General features: G+C 43.1%; 2 protein-coding genes across 2 annotated transcripts in view; one reads left to right on the top strand and one right to left on the bottom strand.

Annotated features, from left to right (window-relative positions):
* The window catches only part of LOC144792573 (phospholipase A2-like), a 299668-nt gene that overhangs the window by 220341 nt on the left and 63059 nt on the right, over positions 1-16268 (bottom strand). The window lies entirely within an intron of this gene.
* The window catches only part of LOC144792571 (phospholipase A2, minor isoenzyme-like), a 45040-nt gene that overhangs the window by 26538 nt on the left and 2234 nt on the right, over positions 1-16268 (top strand). The window contains exon 3 of the mRNA XM_078667669.1: positions 12959-13086. Within this exon, the coding sequence (XP_078523795.1) occupies positions 12959-13086 (128 nt within the window). The remainder of the gene's footprint in view (positions 1-12958; positions 13087-16268) is intronic.

Here is a 16268-nt window from a genome sequence, read left to right as displayed (position 1 = left end):
CTGTTTATAAAAAGCTGTGTCAGGAATGCACTCTTCAAATGTCGACGTGAATGGCTCCTTTGCGTGACGCTTTTCCAAGCAATCATTTCACCATTTGTTGTCACATACTCCTAAGCCCCCACCACACTGACTTAAAGGTCAAAATCTGGCTGGAGCACCAAGCTTTCTTGTAACCTCCCTGTGAAACTGACAAAGACAATAAGTCTCTGCAAGTCTGTGCAATAATCAACCCTATTTAAAAAAAGACATTTTAAATATATTACTTCTTTTAGAGAACTACAATTTATTTATTCTCAGAGCCTGTGAATAATTTATGGAACATAACACACCATACCAGCTTCAGAATAAATGTGTGTCACTGTGCCATGCAATGTTACACATTTTATCAACCTTAAATGAATGAATGGCTCAGTAGGCCCGCTGAAGTCAAAACTTTCAACCCTGATATTAAACATAAGCCTCTGCGCTGGGCACATTAACTCACTAAGCTATGAAAAAGCAAACGTGCGCATTTGTATTATACTTGATTGTATGCATTCACTGAAGCCTAAGGCATTATAAAACTAGTTTAAATGGCAAGAAAGCCTTTTAAAATGGTCTATTTAACTCAATATCGTTTTTGCAATTTGAGGTACTTAAAAATAAATAACCTATACTTGTGTTACATATTAATCATCCTCAGATTGTTCTTTACAGATTGCAGAAATCAGACTTAGACATATCTCATATAGATCTTTAAAAAAAATGACTTCTTACGCCTGCGCCAAGTGAAGGTCCCATACATAAATGTCCTCATTATGCAGTACTGCACAACTTAAATTAAATTATAATGCTAGGAGGTCACAATATGAGTATTGAACTTTATGAATATCAAAAAACGATTTTAAAAAGCCCTTATTTTTTTTCAAAAATAATTTTTTTTATGTCATAATTAAAAAATTACTCTCCATATTTCGTTTTTGTAATAATCCTATATTTAAAACCAAGCTGCATCCCTATCATAAATCTGCCCCTTGCTTATGTTTTTAGAGCAACTATTCACAAGCCTAAGTACATAAGCTCAATTTTAAATATACGACAACTTCGTGCTACTTTTGTTTGAAAAGGACAATGATTTTAGCAACAGAGCCAGACATGTGCTGACGAGAAAAATGCTAAAAGAGAAGGAAAACCGAAATTGAAATGTCTGTCTGTGATACAAATAATTAACCTTATTTTTGTAAACCTTGCTTCCAAAATAACACTCTGAGATGCAAAGTTGCACGTTTAACTAAGGAAGAAGTCCTGGCTAAATAAACGAGGCCTGCGAAAATAACAGCTGTGCCCTTGACGGCAGGCCCTACCCAGTGTTAAATTTCCTGGAGGCAGCCTTACTAAAAACAGACATTCCAAGCTTTGAAATGCGTGTTTAAGAATACATATTTTAAGTTCTGAAAAACTCACTCCAGCTAAACTGTTTTGCCTGTAAGCATCTTAATGCAATGTATATTAAGTAAACACGCTATGAGTGTGTTGTCTACAAAAACACACAATTTCATTTTTCTGCTATAGGCCTTTAATATTCCTAGTGAATAAGAATTTTTAGTTTCATCCCTTAAACATTTAACAGTTGTACATATGCGCTATTCCTTACCCTATAACTTTAAAGAGCAACATATAGTTATGTTAGCACATCACATAGGTCACTCCTGAATTTCTATCGAATTTTTATCCAATATTAATTAATCTAACAGTATGTTGAACAGACTGAAAACATCAAAAATAACCACAAAAATACATATGAGCTCAGTTCAGACATAAACAGAAAGGGTAAAACAGAAAAGACACACATTACAGCGCGCTTTAGCCATGTTTCATAAATAGCGACGACGCAATGTACAAGCAAAAGTTACATGAATGGGAAAAACCCACAAACCAGCTAGACATTTAAACACACCTTTTAAACCATGGGTCAACACTAAAGCCAGAAACAAAACAGACTGCATCCAAACCACCTGTGTAAATACCAGTGGTAAGTCATATTTACAAGGAGAAACCCTATTCTCAACAGTATTCTAAAAACTGAAGTAGAAATACTTTCAATTCACTAATTCAGGCTGGCAGAACACCAAAAACCGCTCTGCATATCTTCATACATAAAATTCGACAGAACAAAGGATCCTCATATGTATTATGGGCATATTTAAATTCCCTGGGGAAAAATTTCACCAAGGAAGAAATATGTTTTCATACCTAAAACCTATTTTAAGTTTTCCCTCTAGGGGAAGCCGGCTAATTCAATTCATATCTCACTATGGTACCTCTCATAAAACTACACATTTTACATGTGAGTTTGGAACAGGCATGCAAACAAACATAATGCAAAATATGCATTATCATAATCTAAAATGGCACTTAATCATTGCGCCGCTCATAACCATAAATGGAGAAACATCTCCACATTACCTGCCTACATGTGTTGCAACGCATATATCACATAATCCATATCATAAATATGATCGATCATCCATACATATCCATATCCATAAGCCACAGCAAGCGTATCCTAAAACTGCCTTGCGAGTCACTGGCTACCATAAGCTCACAGTAATTACCATAAAATGGTTCTTACCAAGCACGAGCGTTCAGGTTCTATCTGCCAAGTTTTGAATGACCTAACAGTCTTTTCTTTTAAAATATTCACGCCAGAAATGTTCTCAGTCATGGGTGCCATCATGTGGAGGATCAAACATCAGTAAGATCAGAAGTAGACTGGGCTACAGAGACTAAGAACCCCCAGAATTGGTACCTCCTTTAGTAGAATCCTGCCTTGTCTTCCTCAGTAAATGTCTGTCTCCTGACAAGATCGCTCCGTCAGATAGTCACCGCTCTGATGAGCCCCAAGTTGGCGCGCCAAATGATGGAAATCAAAAATCCCATCTCAGGGGTTTGCACTAACACCTGATCCTTTAAAGCAGCATGAAAAAGTTGGCACAGAATCTGTAATCAAGAGAAACATATTTATTAAATTACAACAAGTGAGGCCATGTCACACAGAAGCCGCAGCACTCTGTATGAGATGGTCTGAGGACTGAAGGCCACAGTATCTCTTATATACCCTCACAGGGGCTAAAAAGGGGCAGTACAAGTGCACATAAGAAGAGTTACACACATAGATGGTCATACAGAAAATGCACAGTCGACAAGTAGGAGGAGCTAACAGTTTTGCCAATGCTAGCAAGCACATCCTGACAGTTACAGAATATTAGCAGCTGCAAGCACAACTGAGCATGTGCAAAGTAGGAGGAAGAGGCTAAATATACCGAGCAGAGAACAGCAAGATAGGACTGAGTACATGGTGAGCACATGGCCATCTAAAATGGCTGCCAAATACAAAATGGATTCCATAAAAAGACAAGATAGTCTCTAAATACAGGATGTCTTCTGCTAATGCTTAATCTAATCGCTGCTAAATTACGACACTACTCTCACATATATTTCATTTGTTTTATAGTGCCTCTCAAACCAGTGTTGCGTGTCGAAGCATTTTATATCATGCACACATACAGAGACAATGAAGTATACATGCATAATTCAATGTATAAGAAAATATTACATAAGACAAAGGGGACTACAAGGTTTAGGATTCACATGTCATCCATACTGGTAGGCATTTTTTAAGAGTGCTTGGTCTGGGGAAGCACAAACTCAGGATTCAAAACATAACACAGTGGTTGGATTTACTATTATTAATAAGAATGTATTTCTGCCTGAACATACCCATTTTAGCTACATTATGATAATGAAAGACTGGGAAAAAACATAACTTCTTAACCTAGATTTCGATTGTAACTTATGAACTGTACAGAAACAAAAGAAGGATCTCTGTGGCAAAAACAGTAACTCACTGAGCTATGCACATAAAATATTGTTCTGTGATCTGTATGGTACACTCTCTTTGCGGCTGGCATAGAAACCCTCTGCCCTAAGTTTGAAGAGTGAAAACTACCAGTAAACTGGACGTAAAAGAGTTTGATGCCAATTTGACTCCTGAGGAGGTATCTAAGGCGATCAGTGCATTACAATCTGGGAAAGCCATGGGACCGAGAGGCCTCCCAATTGAACTTTACAAAACTGTCTCCTCGACGATCGCTCCGTTTCTCGTCTGAATGTATGACGAAGGTCTCACTCGAGGGATCCTGCCTGAAACACAGAGACTGACAAATATTGTTGTTATACATAAAATAGGCAAACTCCGGAGCGATGCTGTTCATATAGACCTAGATCTCTTCTTGAACCAGAGGTTAAGATATTAGCCAACATTTTGGCTCCCCGCCTTTCGCCATATCTCCACAAATTGATTCACCCAGACTAGTCTGGATTTATGCCGCTAGAAACACCGCGCTCAATCTCTGTGTCGCCTCTTCGGGGAACTCGGTAGAGCTTCCACCATTCAGGAAGATTCTGTGATTATGTCTCTAGACGCCAAGATGGCCTTCGACATGATAGAATGGCCCTTCTTGTTTGCCTTACTCAAGAGATACAGATTTGGTGAGCGTTTTTTATCCTGGGTGCGTCTCCTTTATTCAAAACCCCTGGCCCTGATTACGGTTAACGGTGGCAGGTGTACAATCTTTGAATTGGGAAAGGGTACAAGGCAGGGCTGCCCCTTGTCACCACTGTTGTTTGCTTTGGCTTTAGAACCCTTGGCACTATGTATCAGGGGCAACCCCCTTATTCGGCGACTTAATTGGTTGCCAGAGTGGTCGGATAGAATCTCCCTCTACGTCAACTATATCCTCCTTTACCTAGTCAGGCCCGATTCTCGATAAACAGTGTATTACATATTTTTGCCCTCTTCCAAAAATATTCCGCTTACGTCATCAACTGGGATAAATCTTTGGTATATGTTTTAAGCAGGGACCCCCAGTTCTCGCCATGGGTTGTGATGCCACCATAGTCACAGGCGGTTTCCGATATCTGGGCATATATATATTACAAGAGACGCAGGGATTTTCTACCAACGGAATGTCCTACCTCCTTTACATCGTCTCTGGACTGATGTACAACATTGGAAAACACTACCTCTTACGTTGTTAGGTAGAGCTGCCCTTTACAAAATGATGCCACTTCCCCGCTTCCTTACGCCTTACAGAATACACCATGTTTAATCCCACCTCACTATTTTCAGTCGGTTGATTCCGAAGTACGCACTCTAATTCGGAATAATGGCACGCCCCGAATCGCTCTTAACAAACTCAAAAAAGCTGGTATGATGGGGTTATTGCCTTGCCGGCCATCAGGTTATTCTATTGAGCCTCACAGTTAGTGGTCCTTAATCATTGGACACATCGTCCCATTAGAGACCCAGCATACAGAATGGGCAGATATAGTATGGTTGATGGCAATCACCTGAGGGAGCTTTATGGAGGGACAAGATATGCACCTAAATTTACCCAGACTTCTACCACGGTTTCCATCTGGCATGCGGCAACCGTTGCCTTAGGCTGGAAGGGTAAGATTACGCGGGTCACTCCACTGCTGCAGTCCTGATAGTTGGGTATGCTTTCAAAACAGCAGGGATTTGACAAATGGACCTGATCGGTCTCACTACAGTTGGGGACCTGCGGGCAAAGGTCAGGGTTGTCCCGTTTGGTGAGCTACAAACACAGTACCAGTTGCATGAGGGGGAAACCTTTAGATATCTTCAGGCAATAAGTGCATTATATAAAGTAATTCCCAAGGGCTCCAACCCACCTGTTTCCTCGCCTTTAGAAGATAGGCTTTTGGACGACTACATCCCATAAAAAGCCATATCACTGACCTATCGTAAAATCCTCAATAACGTACCCGAAACTCACAATAGAATAAGCATAAACTGTTGGGGAGATGACCGATGAGGACTGGAGGGAGGCGCTAGCCTTGCCCCGGGAGGTGGCTATCCGCTCCCATTTCAAACTTATACAGCTTAAAATACTTCATTGAGCCTACTACACCAGTACAGCACTTGTTAAGATGGGGCTTCTTGGATCCCCGGGCTGTGGCTCTATTGGTACTTTTTTACATCACTGGTGGGAATGTCCTGTCCTCCAGAGCTATTGGGATAGAATAGTGTCCACTATGTCTCAGATATGTCATAAACCCATTGAGGCGGCCCCTCGGCTTTGTGTATTGAACATCTGGGAAGCAACGGATCTGTCAAGAACAGAACAAGTTTGGGTCTCGCCGGGTTGCTTGGTGGCAAAGACCAACATCGCCAGAACATGGAAGGGAGGAGTCGGGCCTAGACATGTTGATTGGGAGTCGGACATGGACTGGTGTACGCAAGCGGAGAGGGTGGTCTATGAAAGCATGGGATGCCCAGGCTGGACGAAAATATGGGCACCATCGAACGAGAGTAGGGGTTTGCTCTGTACCCCCTTTAGCGACTCTTCCCCTTTTCTTATGGATAATGAGACACCATAGTGCTCTAATGGAAAAATTTGACAGTGATTTATTTGAATATGTTCCTGGCCCACTGTATTGTTTTGTATTTATTTGCAATTTAGGCTGCGCATCTTTTAGTATCTCAGATACTGCTCTTTACTGCACCAGTTTTTCTTTGTATTGGTTTATGTTGATTTCTTTCAATAAAAAAAAGATTTAAAAAAAACTACCACTAGACAAAACTCTGATCTCTCTCCAGCAGGTACATTTACCACCGGAGTTATCTTGGCACTTTTATTGTTAACTGCAAACTGTTGGATATACAAGGAACTCCGCAGTGCTTTCAAAACTGCTGCAAACCTGGCCCCCAGTAACAAAACCGACCCTCCCCATCCTTCCAGCCTCCTGGGGAATCACTCAATGCCCAGTACTGCCAGTCTTGCCTTGCTGGAGTGACAAGCCGTGAACTACTTCAAATCAGTGCATCTGTTCCACAGTCCTTTCCGTTCTAAGGGGCCGATTACGATGGAGGGCGGACAAAGTCCGCCCGCCATCGCTGGTGGAAAAGGGACCTCCCTCCATAGGTGCGGCGGTCCCGCAAAACGAATTAGGATGCGCCCGCCGCACTGGCGGGCGCATCCTGTATGTTTACATTGTGACGGGTGGCAGCACCCGCCACAATGTAAAAATACATGCTTTACATTTGCATGTACAACGTGGCAGGCACAGTGCGGTGCCTGCCACCTTATACATGCAAATGTATGGGGGTACCATAGGTACCCCCCCACGTGGAGCACCCCACCCCCCTGGGGGTCCGCAACAGGCCCCCATAGGCATTTTCCGCCTGTCTTTTTGCGGCCGGAACTCCACCGCAAAAGACAGGCACCCTAATGCCCACGGCGGTGCCTGTACGGCACCGCCTCCATAGCCGCATAGTACCGGGTCCCGCAAGGCGGGGGGAAAAGGACCGCCTTGCGGGACTGTACCTTTCCCATTCCCACCACCATCCTAATTTGGCGGTCACAGATTTCCCGCCATCGTAATCGGCCCCTAAGATCGGTTCGATGTCCTTCCGGGGCAGCGGGTCAGCACTGCCTACCCATTCTCTGACCCCAGTGGCACTCGCCCCTTTGAAGGCTGTTCGTTGGAAGACTCTTACATACCCAATGAAGTTCCTGCTCCCCTTTCCTTCTCTTAGGGAATGACCAATGAGGGAGACTGTCAGACAACAAATAAGACAGTTTTCGTTTTATTTACATATTTTGCCATTTGTACTGGTAACCTTGCAGTGAGAAATGTCATTTAAAATTAAGGCAGCTTCATTGATTTCAGTACAATCCATTCTATGAACTCTAATGTGATACATTTATTACCCGTATCACCAATATTGTATTACTAATCTCTCCTGCTTGTAGTTCATTGAACTTTTCTGCATTTCCTAAGGAGGCCTTTTAGTTATTTTTTCATCCCTACTGCGACAATGACCCTAGCACAGGTTTTTCTGAATGAGGCTCGTGAGCTAAATATGCCTTGGAGACTATTTATTGATTTAAGCGATTTGTAGAGCACGCAAATACCCTTGGGTGTCTCAACAATGAGTCAAGCTTTTTGAATCATATTTGTTTGCAATTAGTGGGGAGAAATGTCCCACGCTGAGGAGGACGAACATTTTACTTCATATTATGGGTGTGGAGGATAGGAAAGTGCATGAGAGCTGCAAGGGCCACCAGAGATGAAAGGGCAGAGGAAGAAGGTACTGATGTGTTCCAGACAACTTAAAAAAAATAGAAGTGTTCAAGAATGTTTGGAAAGGTTATACTTTATAGCGTTGTTTGAAAATGGTTCTCCTAAACTGGCGAGTTTTGTCAATCTCTAAGCAGAGGATTTCTATTAATTCTCTCTTCCTGGAGGCCAGTGATTTAGCTGAAGGAGTTGGATACACTGCAAACTGTGTTAAATAAACAAGGCTACCTCCTGAACGACAACCTTATGTTTGTACAAGTTTAGGTCAGCTTGACTCCTATACACCAGCGCTGGAATGACACCCGGGGCACTGTTCATGCTATGTAAATTGACTTTCATTCATTCATTCATTCATTATGTGATTAAGAATGAAACCATGGGAGAACTAATAGCACATACTTATGAAGGTCCTTTGACTAAAACCAGAGTAACCAATAATAACCTCCCTCCGTCTCCCTCCCTCTGTCTGTCTCCCTGTCTCCCTCCCTCTGTCTGTCTCCCTCTGTCTCCCTCCCTCTGTCTCTGTTCCTCTGTCTCGCTCCCTCCCTCTGTCTCTCTCTCTCTCTCTTTCTGTCTCCTTCTGTCTGTCTACCGCTCATTCCCTCTGTCTCACCCTGACTGTCTCCTTCTCTCTCAGTCTTCCTCCCTCAGTCTCCCTCTCTCTCTGTCTGTCGCCCTCTGTCTCTCTCTCTCTGTCTCCCTCTGTCTCCCTCCCTCTGTCTCCCTCCCTCTGTCTCCCTCCGTCTGTCTCCCTCTGTCTGTCTCCCTCTGTCCCCAGTACTTCGCAGGTCTTTAAAAGACCATTTACTGCTTTGTTGTGACTCTCCTGGCCCCCATAGAGCAGAGTGTCAGGGAGTCTGCGCTGCTGCGCCAGTGTTTGCTGACACTCTTTCAAAGGAATGCCTCTTAATTAGCAGCAGTTATGTGCTAAGTGCCCATTAATACTGGTGTCATCCTGCGACACACCTACCCTTTGCAGGCGACACAGTACTGTGTCGGGACACACAGTTTGGAAAGCTCTGCTATACACCATATTTTTGGAGAACCCTTAGAGGTGGAATCAAAAACAATCATGGAGGCATTGATTGAGAACAGAGAGTGTTCATAGTGGTGGTTTTGGCTAAGAAGACGGTGGAGCGGATTTCAATGTGTGTGTCAAGTGGAGGGGCTTGAACCCTTGCATTTTGGTGCCTGTACAATGTGGTGAAAATGCTGAGTACGGTTTGTATTGTTGAATGTTTAGTGGGATAAACTTGTCCTCATCCTACCACCAAATCGGTTTGCCACCAGTGACCTCTTTTATTACCACCTTAGGGGCCATATTATCAAGAAAGGGCGATGCATTATCGCCACTTTTATCGGCAGGAAATTGCCTCTAAAGCGGCGATAATGGCCTTGATAATATGCCCTTGTGAATTCCCATAAAAGCCCAGGTTAACACCAGAACCTGGGCTTCTATGGGAATTCATTTTTGGAAAACAAAAGGGACCCCTACTGAACAAATGGGTTTATATGTAGGAAAATAGCACAGGTTAGGAAAATTAACAATAGCAAACATACATTAAACAACTTAACTTAAAGGGTGCAAGAAGGGTAAGTCCACAGTTAGAAGTTTTAGAAAAATATATTTTTATTCTATGCTTTTGATAGTTTTTGAATTCATTATTATTTTTTTAAATGATTTACACATTTTTTAGAATGTCTGATGCATTTTGACACATTATTTGCATTTATTAGTCACATTTATCTTTCAAAACATAGAGAGCGGATGTGTATGATGATGGCTAGCGGCAGAATGAGAACTATGCGTGTTTCGGCACTGCTGCCTTCATCAGGACACCGTCTTTTAGCATCATTTCTATTCCATAAGTTAGTTGTTTTGATTATGCTAGCAGACAATTGAGTAGATTGGCGCAGGTGCTGCATAATAGTACTGCTGGAAAACTCAGTATTTCTGTGAATAAATAGAGTTTGTCAATTGGCACAGGGACACCAATATTTTCGTATTCCGCCCATGATGGATATATCGTGGGATATGTCACATTTCCCAAAAGTACTTACAGCATTTTAACAGGTAGCCGTCGTTATCATGTCAGTTAGATTGACTCCGCACCTCTCGGGCTCGAAAAACCCCATCAGCCATTCTAAAAAATGTGTAAATCTTTTTAAAAAATAATAATGAATTAAAAAACTATCAAAAGAATAGAATAAAAATATATTTTTCTAAAAATTCTAACTGTGGACTTACCCTTCTTGCACCCTTTAAGTTAAGTTGTTTAATGTATGTTTGCTATTGTTAATTTTCCCAACCTCTTCTATGGGAATTCACAAGGGCATATTATCAAGCCCATTATCGCCGCGTAGGCAGCAGTTTCCTGCCGATAAAAGCGGCGATAATCTATCGCTCATTCTTGATAATATGGCCATAGGTTCTTTTAGGTCCAGTTTGGATTGACTTCCGCTGCAGCCGTTTTCCAGTGCATCACACAGAAAAGTCTGTAAAGTTTTTCTAACATATAGATTTTTTAAGACACTATCCTACCATGGGGTTCAGCCACATGAAAGCCTCCTAAAGCAGGGTCTTAAAAGCGGAAAGGGGCCGGTCTCACATTACAGAGGGATAAGCGCCAAATTGTGATGGGTTCTGATCTGGGCCACACCATATCTAAGGATAGCACTAGACCAAACGTTGATATCTTTAAATATATGGTCATCTCCAAAATGGAGTAAGTAATAAATGGAGAGCCCCTTAGAAGAGATGAGCAGCAGGGCAGTTATTGTCTCCTTTGAGGATAAGGCCCCATGGTGAGGCTATTGCTGCGTGTGACGACATGGGGCCCGATTCACAAACGTAAACTGGAGACGGAAGTCTAACTTTACGACTTTCTGTATTCATAAACGGCATTCATGGGTCGTAAAGTTAGACTTTCGTCTCAGTTTACCTTTGTGAATCGGGCCCTTCAGATATTGGGTGATTGCTTCTTTAACATCATTAGGTGGGAGCAGGAAATGGAATGGCTGGACCAAAGTGTGAGAGCTGCTATAATTAGACTTGTAGCCCTGGCACATCAGTTCCTGAGGGAAAAGGTCAGTTGATCGTCCATACCAGAGGCTCCATTGAAGGTGTGCAAGGCGCATAGAATGTAAACGAAGGACTCAGGCCCGAGAACCCCAGAAGTCAGAAGATTATTTCAAGAGTTGGGTGAGCCTTCAAGGGAGAGACTAACGAGGGCTGCGGACAAATTATCCCGTAGGCCTGGGGGGCTCTAATGCTTGAGATTTTTGGTTTATACTTAACTGTTGCTTGATAAATTACTCTTTTTTGATCAACGATCTGTAGGGGAGTGTACTTTCAGTGCTTTCACCACTTGCCCCTACTCCTTCTGCAACGGACTTTGGACAGACTCTCCTTCGTCTCTCCATCCTATCTACCTCCTACCACTTTACCCCACCACCTTAGCCTTCTAAGCTCCATTTATTTCGTCTTCTACTCTTTTGAAATGTTTTTCTAGTAACTGATGTAACGTGTAACTGATGTAATTTTGTAATTTCTGTGGAATCTTATGTAAAGCGCTCTGATACCTTCGGGTCTAGCCAGCGCTATATAAAACTCTCAAAATAAATAAATAAATAAATACATTTCTGGTTCCACAGATCTGTCTCTGAAGTTCTGGATTTCTGGATTTGAGATACCTGATTATGCATTGTTTGGATCAATTCTGTGCCTTGTGTTGATGGTATATAGGGGCTAATTTACAAGCCCATTGCGTCGCGGGTGCGTCACTTTTAATATGGGAAAAAGTGATGCACTAGCGGCGCAGGGGGCTTGTAAATAAACCCCATAGTTTTTTAGATGCTCGTTATTAAAATATTTTACAAACAAAAAGGTAGCCCTTTCAGGTTGCTGCACCTTAATTAAGAGCCCCAGACAGGGCCCTGGTCAGAATCTAAAAAAAATGTCAGGTGACTTGGCTCTGGGCAGCAGAGCTCAGCAGTGTTGGCCTATTTAACACCTGAGTAACCCCGAAAGATGTAGTTACTGCATGAACATCCTTGGGGTTCTGCATGTTGGGGTTTATTGACACCAAGGGAGATGAAGCCAAATTGTGGGTTCCAGGCACAAGCCCCCACTGATGCTAGGCGGAAAGAGGGCATGAACATATGCATGGAAGCGGAAAGTGTGGGGTATGGAGGCAGGGGTGGCCCCAAGAAATTTGACAGGGTTTGGGGAAAATGGAGAGCCTACCATGGACTTGATGCACTACAGGGTGACTCTGCAAACTGTGGGGCCCCTGGCTGAGCCCCATCCTGCCACGGGACGTTCCAGAGTGGGGGACCGAGGGTAGAGATGTGGACAAGGCCATGGAGAGATGGTAAACATTATTTACAACGCGGTGTTTACACCGCAGTGCCTTTACAACGATGCCATTTCAACGCAAGTCGTTACTACGACTTGTGCTGGATGGCGCTTTTGGACAAGGAATGTTGTAATTTTATATTCCAACACCTTCCCTACTGTTACGTGGACTGGTGTTGGAATATAAAATTATAATATTCCACAATCCGCTTGTGTTGTAATGCCCGCGATGTCAAGTACTGTGATCTAAAAGATCGCGTTGTACTGACATACATCCTGGAAAGATGAGACATATGGAAAGGGTCAGGTAGGTTGGTCACTTCCATACGTATACAGATAGCTATCCTAAGCTACTGTATGCATTGTTTTGCGCCATTGAAACCACTAAAAAGATTGATTTGAAAAAAAATGTTTTGTACCCAAGCATCCTAATAGCTGCACACTCTTTTGCAGATGCTGCGAGGTCCATGATAGCTGTTATAGACAAGCTAAAAAACATCCCAGCTGTGGAGGCATCGTGGATAACCCCTACACTGAGAACTACAGTCATTCATGCTCTGGGACCACCATCACCTGCAGCAGTATGTATAGTTATCTCAATTTACCATGATATTTCAGAATTGGTTTGTTCACACTGTCCTTTATCTCTTCTATACCTGTAGCCGTAAGCGCTACAACCCCAATTTACTCTGCTTTTCTTATATTTGTTTATTTACAGCCCTCTTTTCCTTTCTTAGACGTGCAGCTGTTTGTCCTACAACAATTATTAGCTTCTGTTTCTGTATTGGTTTGTTCACACTACCTCAAACCCTTCTATATTTCAATTGACATACACTTCAACCTTTACTTACCCTACTATCCCTTAAATCCGAATAAACCTGTAGCAGAGACAATCTCACCTTTATTTTCCGGGCTATTGCTGCATCAGTTTGTCCATGTAATCCGTTAATTATTCTAAACAATTCACAATATGGCCCATGATCTCTTTTCACCCTGTTATTTGAGTATTGCTTTACCAGCTTGCCCAATATTCAGGGAATGGCTAGTAGACATGGCGCTCGTAGACGCTTGGCGGGAAACTCATTGGGAAGAGGCAAGTTTCACTTTCTGGTCAGCAGCTGACAAAGGGATAGCAGAAGCCTTTGGAGACCTCCATCAGTTCCTATATAGAGAGGAACCAGTGTACTCCCTCAGGAGGTCTACCTGCACACCCACCTCGCTTGCAAGATTACATTCAACCAAACAGAGGGCCTAATTTATGAGGTTTTACCGTAGAGCAGCACCACAGGCCTCCCTGCCGCACTGACCTACAGCAAAAGAAAAGGACAGGAATGCGCCTTATATACGAGATATGGCGCATTCCTGTCCTTTTCCCCTGCGCCGGCGCACAATCGGCTGCCATGCACCAATGTATGCACCTTAGCACCATAGTGCAAGGGTTCCTGCATTGAGGGGATGATTACTTTTGTGCAGGAAGGGAAACCTTTCTGCGCAAAAACAATCACAAGAGGCGTTTTTCCTTTTTCTATGTGTGCTGCAGAATGCAGAATACATAGAAAAAGGAGAAAACAAGAGGAAATAAAGATATTTCTCCTCGTTGTGCCTCCCTTACGCCTGGGAAGGCGTACGTTATTATTGCTGCCTCAGAATTACGATTTCTCGTAAATCTGGGTCAGTGTTAAAAAGCCATGGATATTGCTGGGGTCACCCCCAGCAACACCCATTGCATGCCACTTTAAAGCAGAAAACTGCAATAAAGGGACAATATTTACGAGGCAGGATTAAGCCAAAAAACCAAGGAACGTCACAAAAAGTGATGTTCCGGCACCGCAAGGGGCCCCATAAATGAGGCCCAGAATATCTTGATGGTCCCATCAGATGGGAGGAGCTGCTCTCATCTTTGAGCTGTTAGTGAAAGCTTTTAGGAGCTGAAAGGTAATTGGTGGGGTGCCTTCAAGGCTCACACTGTTTGCTAAGAACATCATTGTGTCTCTGTCATAGCCCTAGCATCCATGCCCCACTTGTTAGAGAACATGAACACTCAGGACCTGATTCACAAAGGCCAACTTACACTCTTGTGGGAGCTAACTTTTTTTTGTTATTCATAAACTTCAAGTTTAATTTTATTAATAGTAATTTTACGACTCCAAAGACTCCACACTCGTGGCAGAGACTATCGGGCAGATTTACAAGAAACGGACGCATCTGTAGAGATGCGTCAGTTTCCCTGCGCCAGCCTGCTAAACCGTTGTGCCACCATGGATACGCAGTACACCATGGCGCAAGGATTAACAGATGCAACGGAATCTGTTGGTGCAAAAGTCACGCATTGCGTGGAGTCCTGTCGCAAGCATGGTGCAACTTCAGCAGTGCACAGGGAGGCCTATTATCACTACACTGCGTCACTCCTTATGTCTGCTTCAAGTAGGCATAGTGTGTTGAGGGAGTGGCGTCCTAGAAGTGGCGCAGTGAAATCTTGTAGATTTCACTGCGTCACTTCTACGAGGCTTTCCTGCTTGGCAGCGCCCACCCTGCATACATTATACCTGACGCAGGTATAATGTGACGCAAGGCTTTACAAGGTGACTCATCTCCCTAGATGCGTCACATTGTAAAATGGCCCCATTGTTTACGCCGCGGCTGCGTCACAAAAGTGAGGCAATGGTGGCGCAAAAGTGTTGCAAGGGCTTGTAAATCTGCCCCTACATACATAAAGAGATAGGCCTGTCCTATCTTTTTATGCGTGGGGTTCTCCGTCCCAACTGCTGAATCTCCTCCGCCGCAAAATTACTATTAGTAAAATTAAACTGGTAGTTTGTGAATATGAAAAAATTGTAAACGTACACAAAAGAGTAAGTTTACCCCGTATTGAATTAGGCCCAAACTATTTAATATCCCATTTTAAAATGAATCTCACTAAGTCTAAAGCTCTCCTGCTCAACCCGCCTTCATCCCTGGCTGGGGCTCTATGCAAATGTTTCTTTGATGCATGGGATTCTGAGTCAGTGACATACCAACATGCACGACTAACTCCAACCATGCCACAGGCCATAGGGCTCAACTATTCCCATCTGCTCAGAGTTGAGACAGACACTCCAAAAGCGGCATATGAATCACTTCTCCTGGTTAAGTTGGGTGGGCACAAATTTGATGAAGGTCTTCTCATATTGCTTTACCGGTTCCAGGTGATCCCATTGTCTCTTCCACAGATGCTACTAAACTAGGCGGTCAATAACACGTTTGTCTGGCAGGTAAGAGCCAGAGGCTGGCTAAAGAGCTACTCTATCGTTCCCCTGTGCAGGGGGTCCGGCCCTTTTGCACCTGAGGACCAGTGTTAAGACTACACAGCTCTACTGTATGGTTGAGTCGGAGAAAATAAAACGACAAAGTAGAGGTAGTGTGGATGGATGGATGGGATGGGTGGAAGCGTGGATGGACGAATGGATGAAGTGAAAGGATTAATGGATGTGTGAAAGGATGAATGAGTGAAAAAATGGACGGACGAGTGGAAGGGAGGGTGGATTGATAAATGGATGAAAGGATGGATGGATAGATGAGTGAGAGAATGGATGAGTGAAAGGGAGTGTGGACGGATGATAGGGTGGATGAGTGAAAGAATGGATGGATGTGGAAAAGGGAGTGAGAATGGTTGGATGAATGAGTGAAAGCATGAAAGCCTGGATGGATGAGTGAGTAGATATATGGATGAGTGAGTGAGGGAGTGTGAGTGAGTGAATGGATGAATGAGTGAAAGAGTAAACAG

The sequence above is a fragment of the Lissotriton helveticus genome, chromosome 11, assembly GCF_964261635.1.
Source record: "Lissotriton helveticus chromosome 11, aLisHel1.1, whole genome shotgun sequence".
NCBI lineage: Eukaryota > Metazoa > Chordata > Amphibia > Caudata > Salamandridae > Lissotriton > Lissotriton helveticus.
The sequence above is the reverse complement of the archived record's forward strand: the minus strand, read 5'-3'. Positions and strand labels throughout refer to the sequence as shown.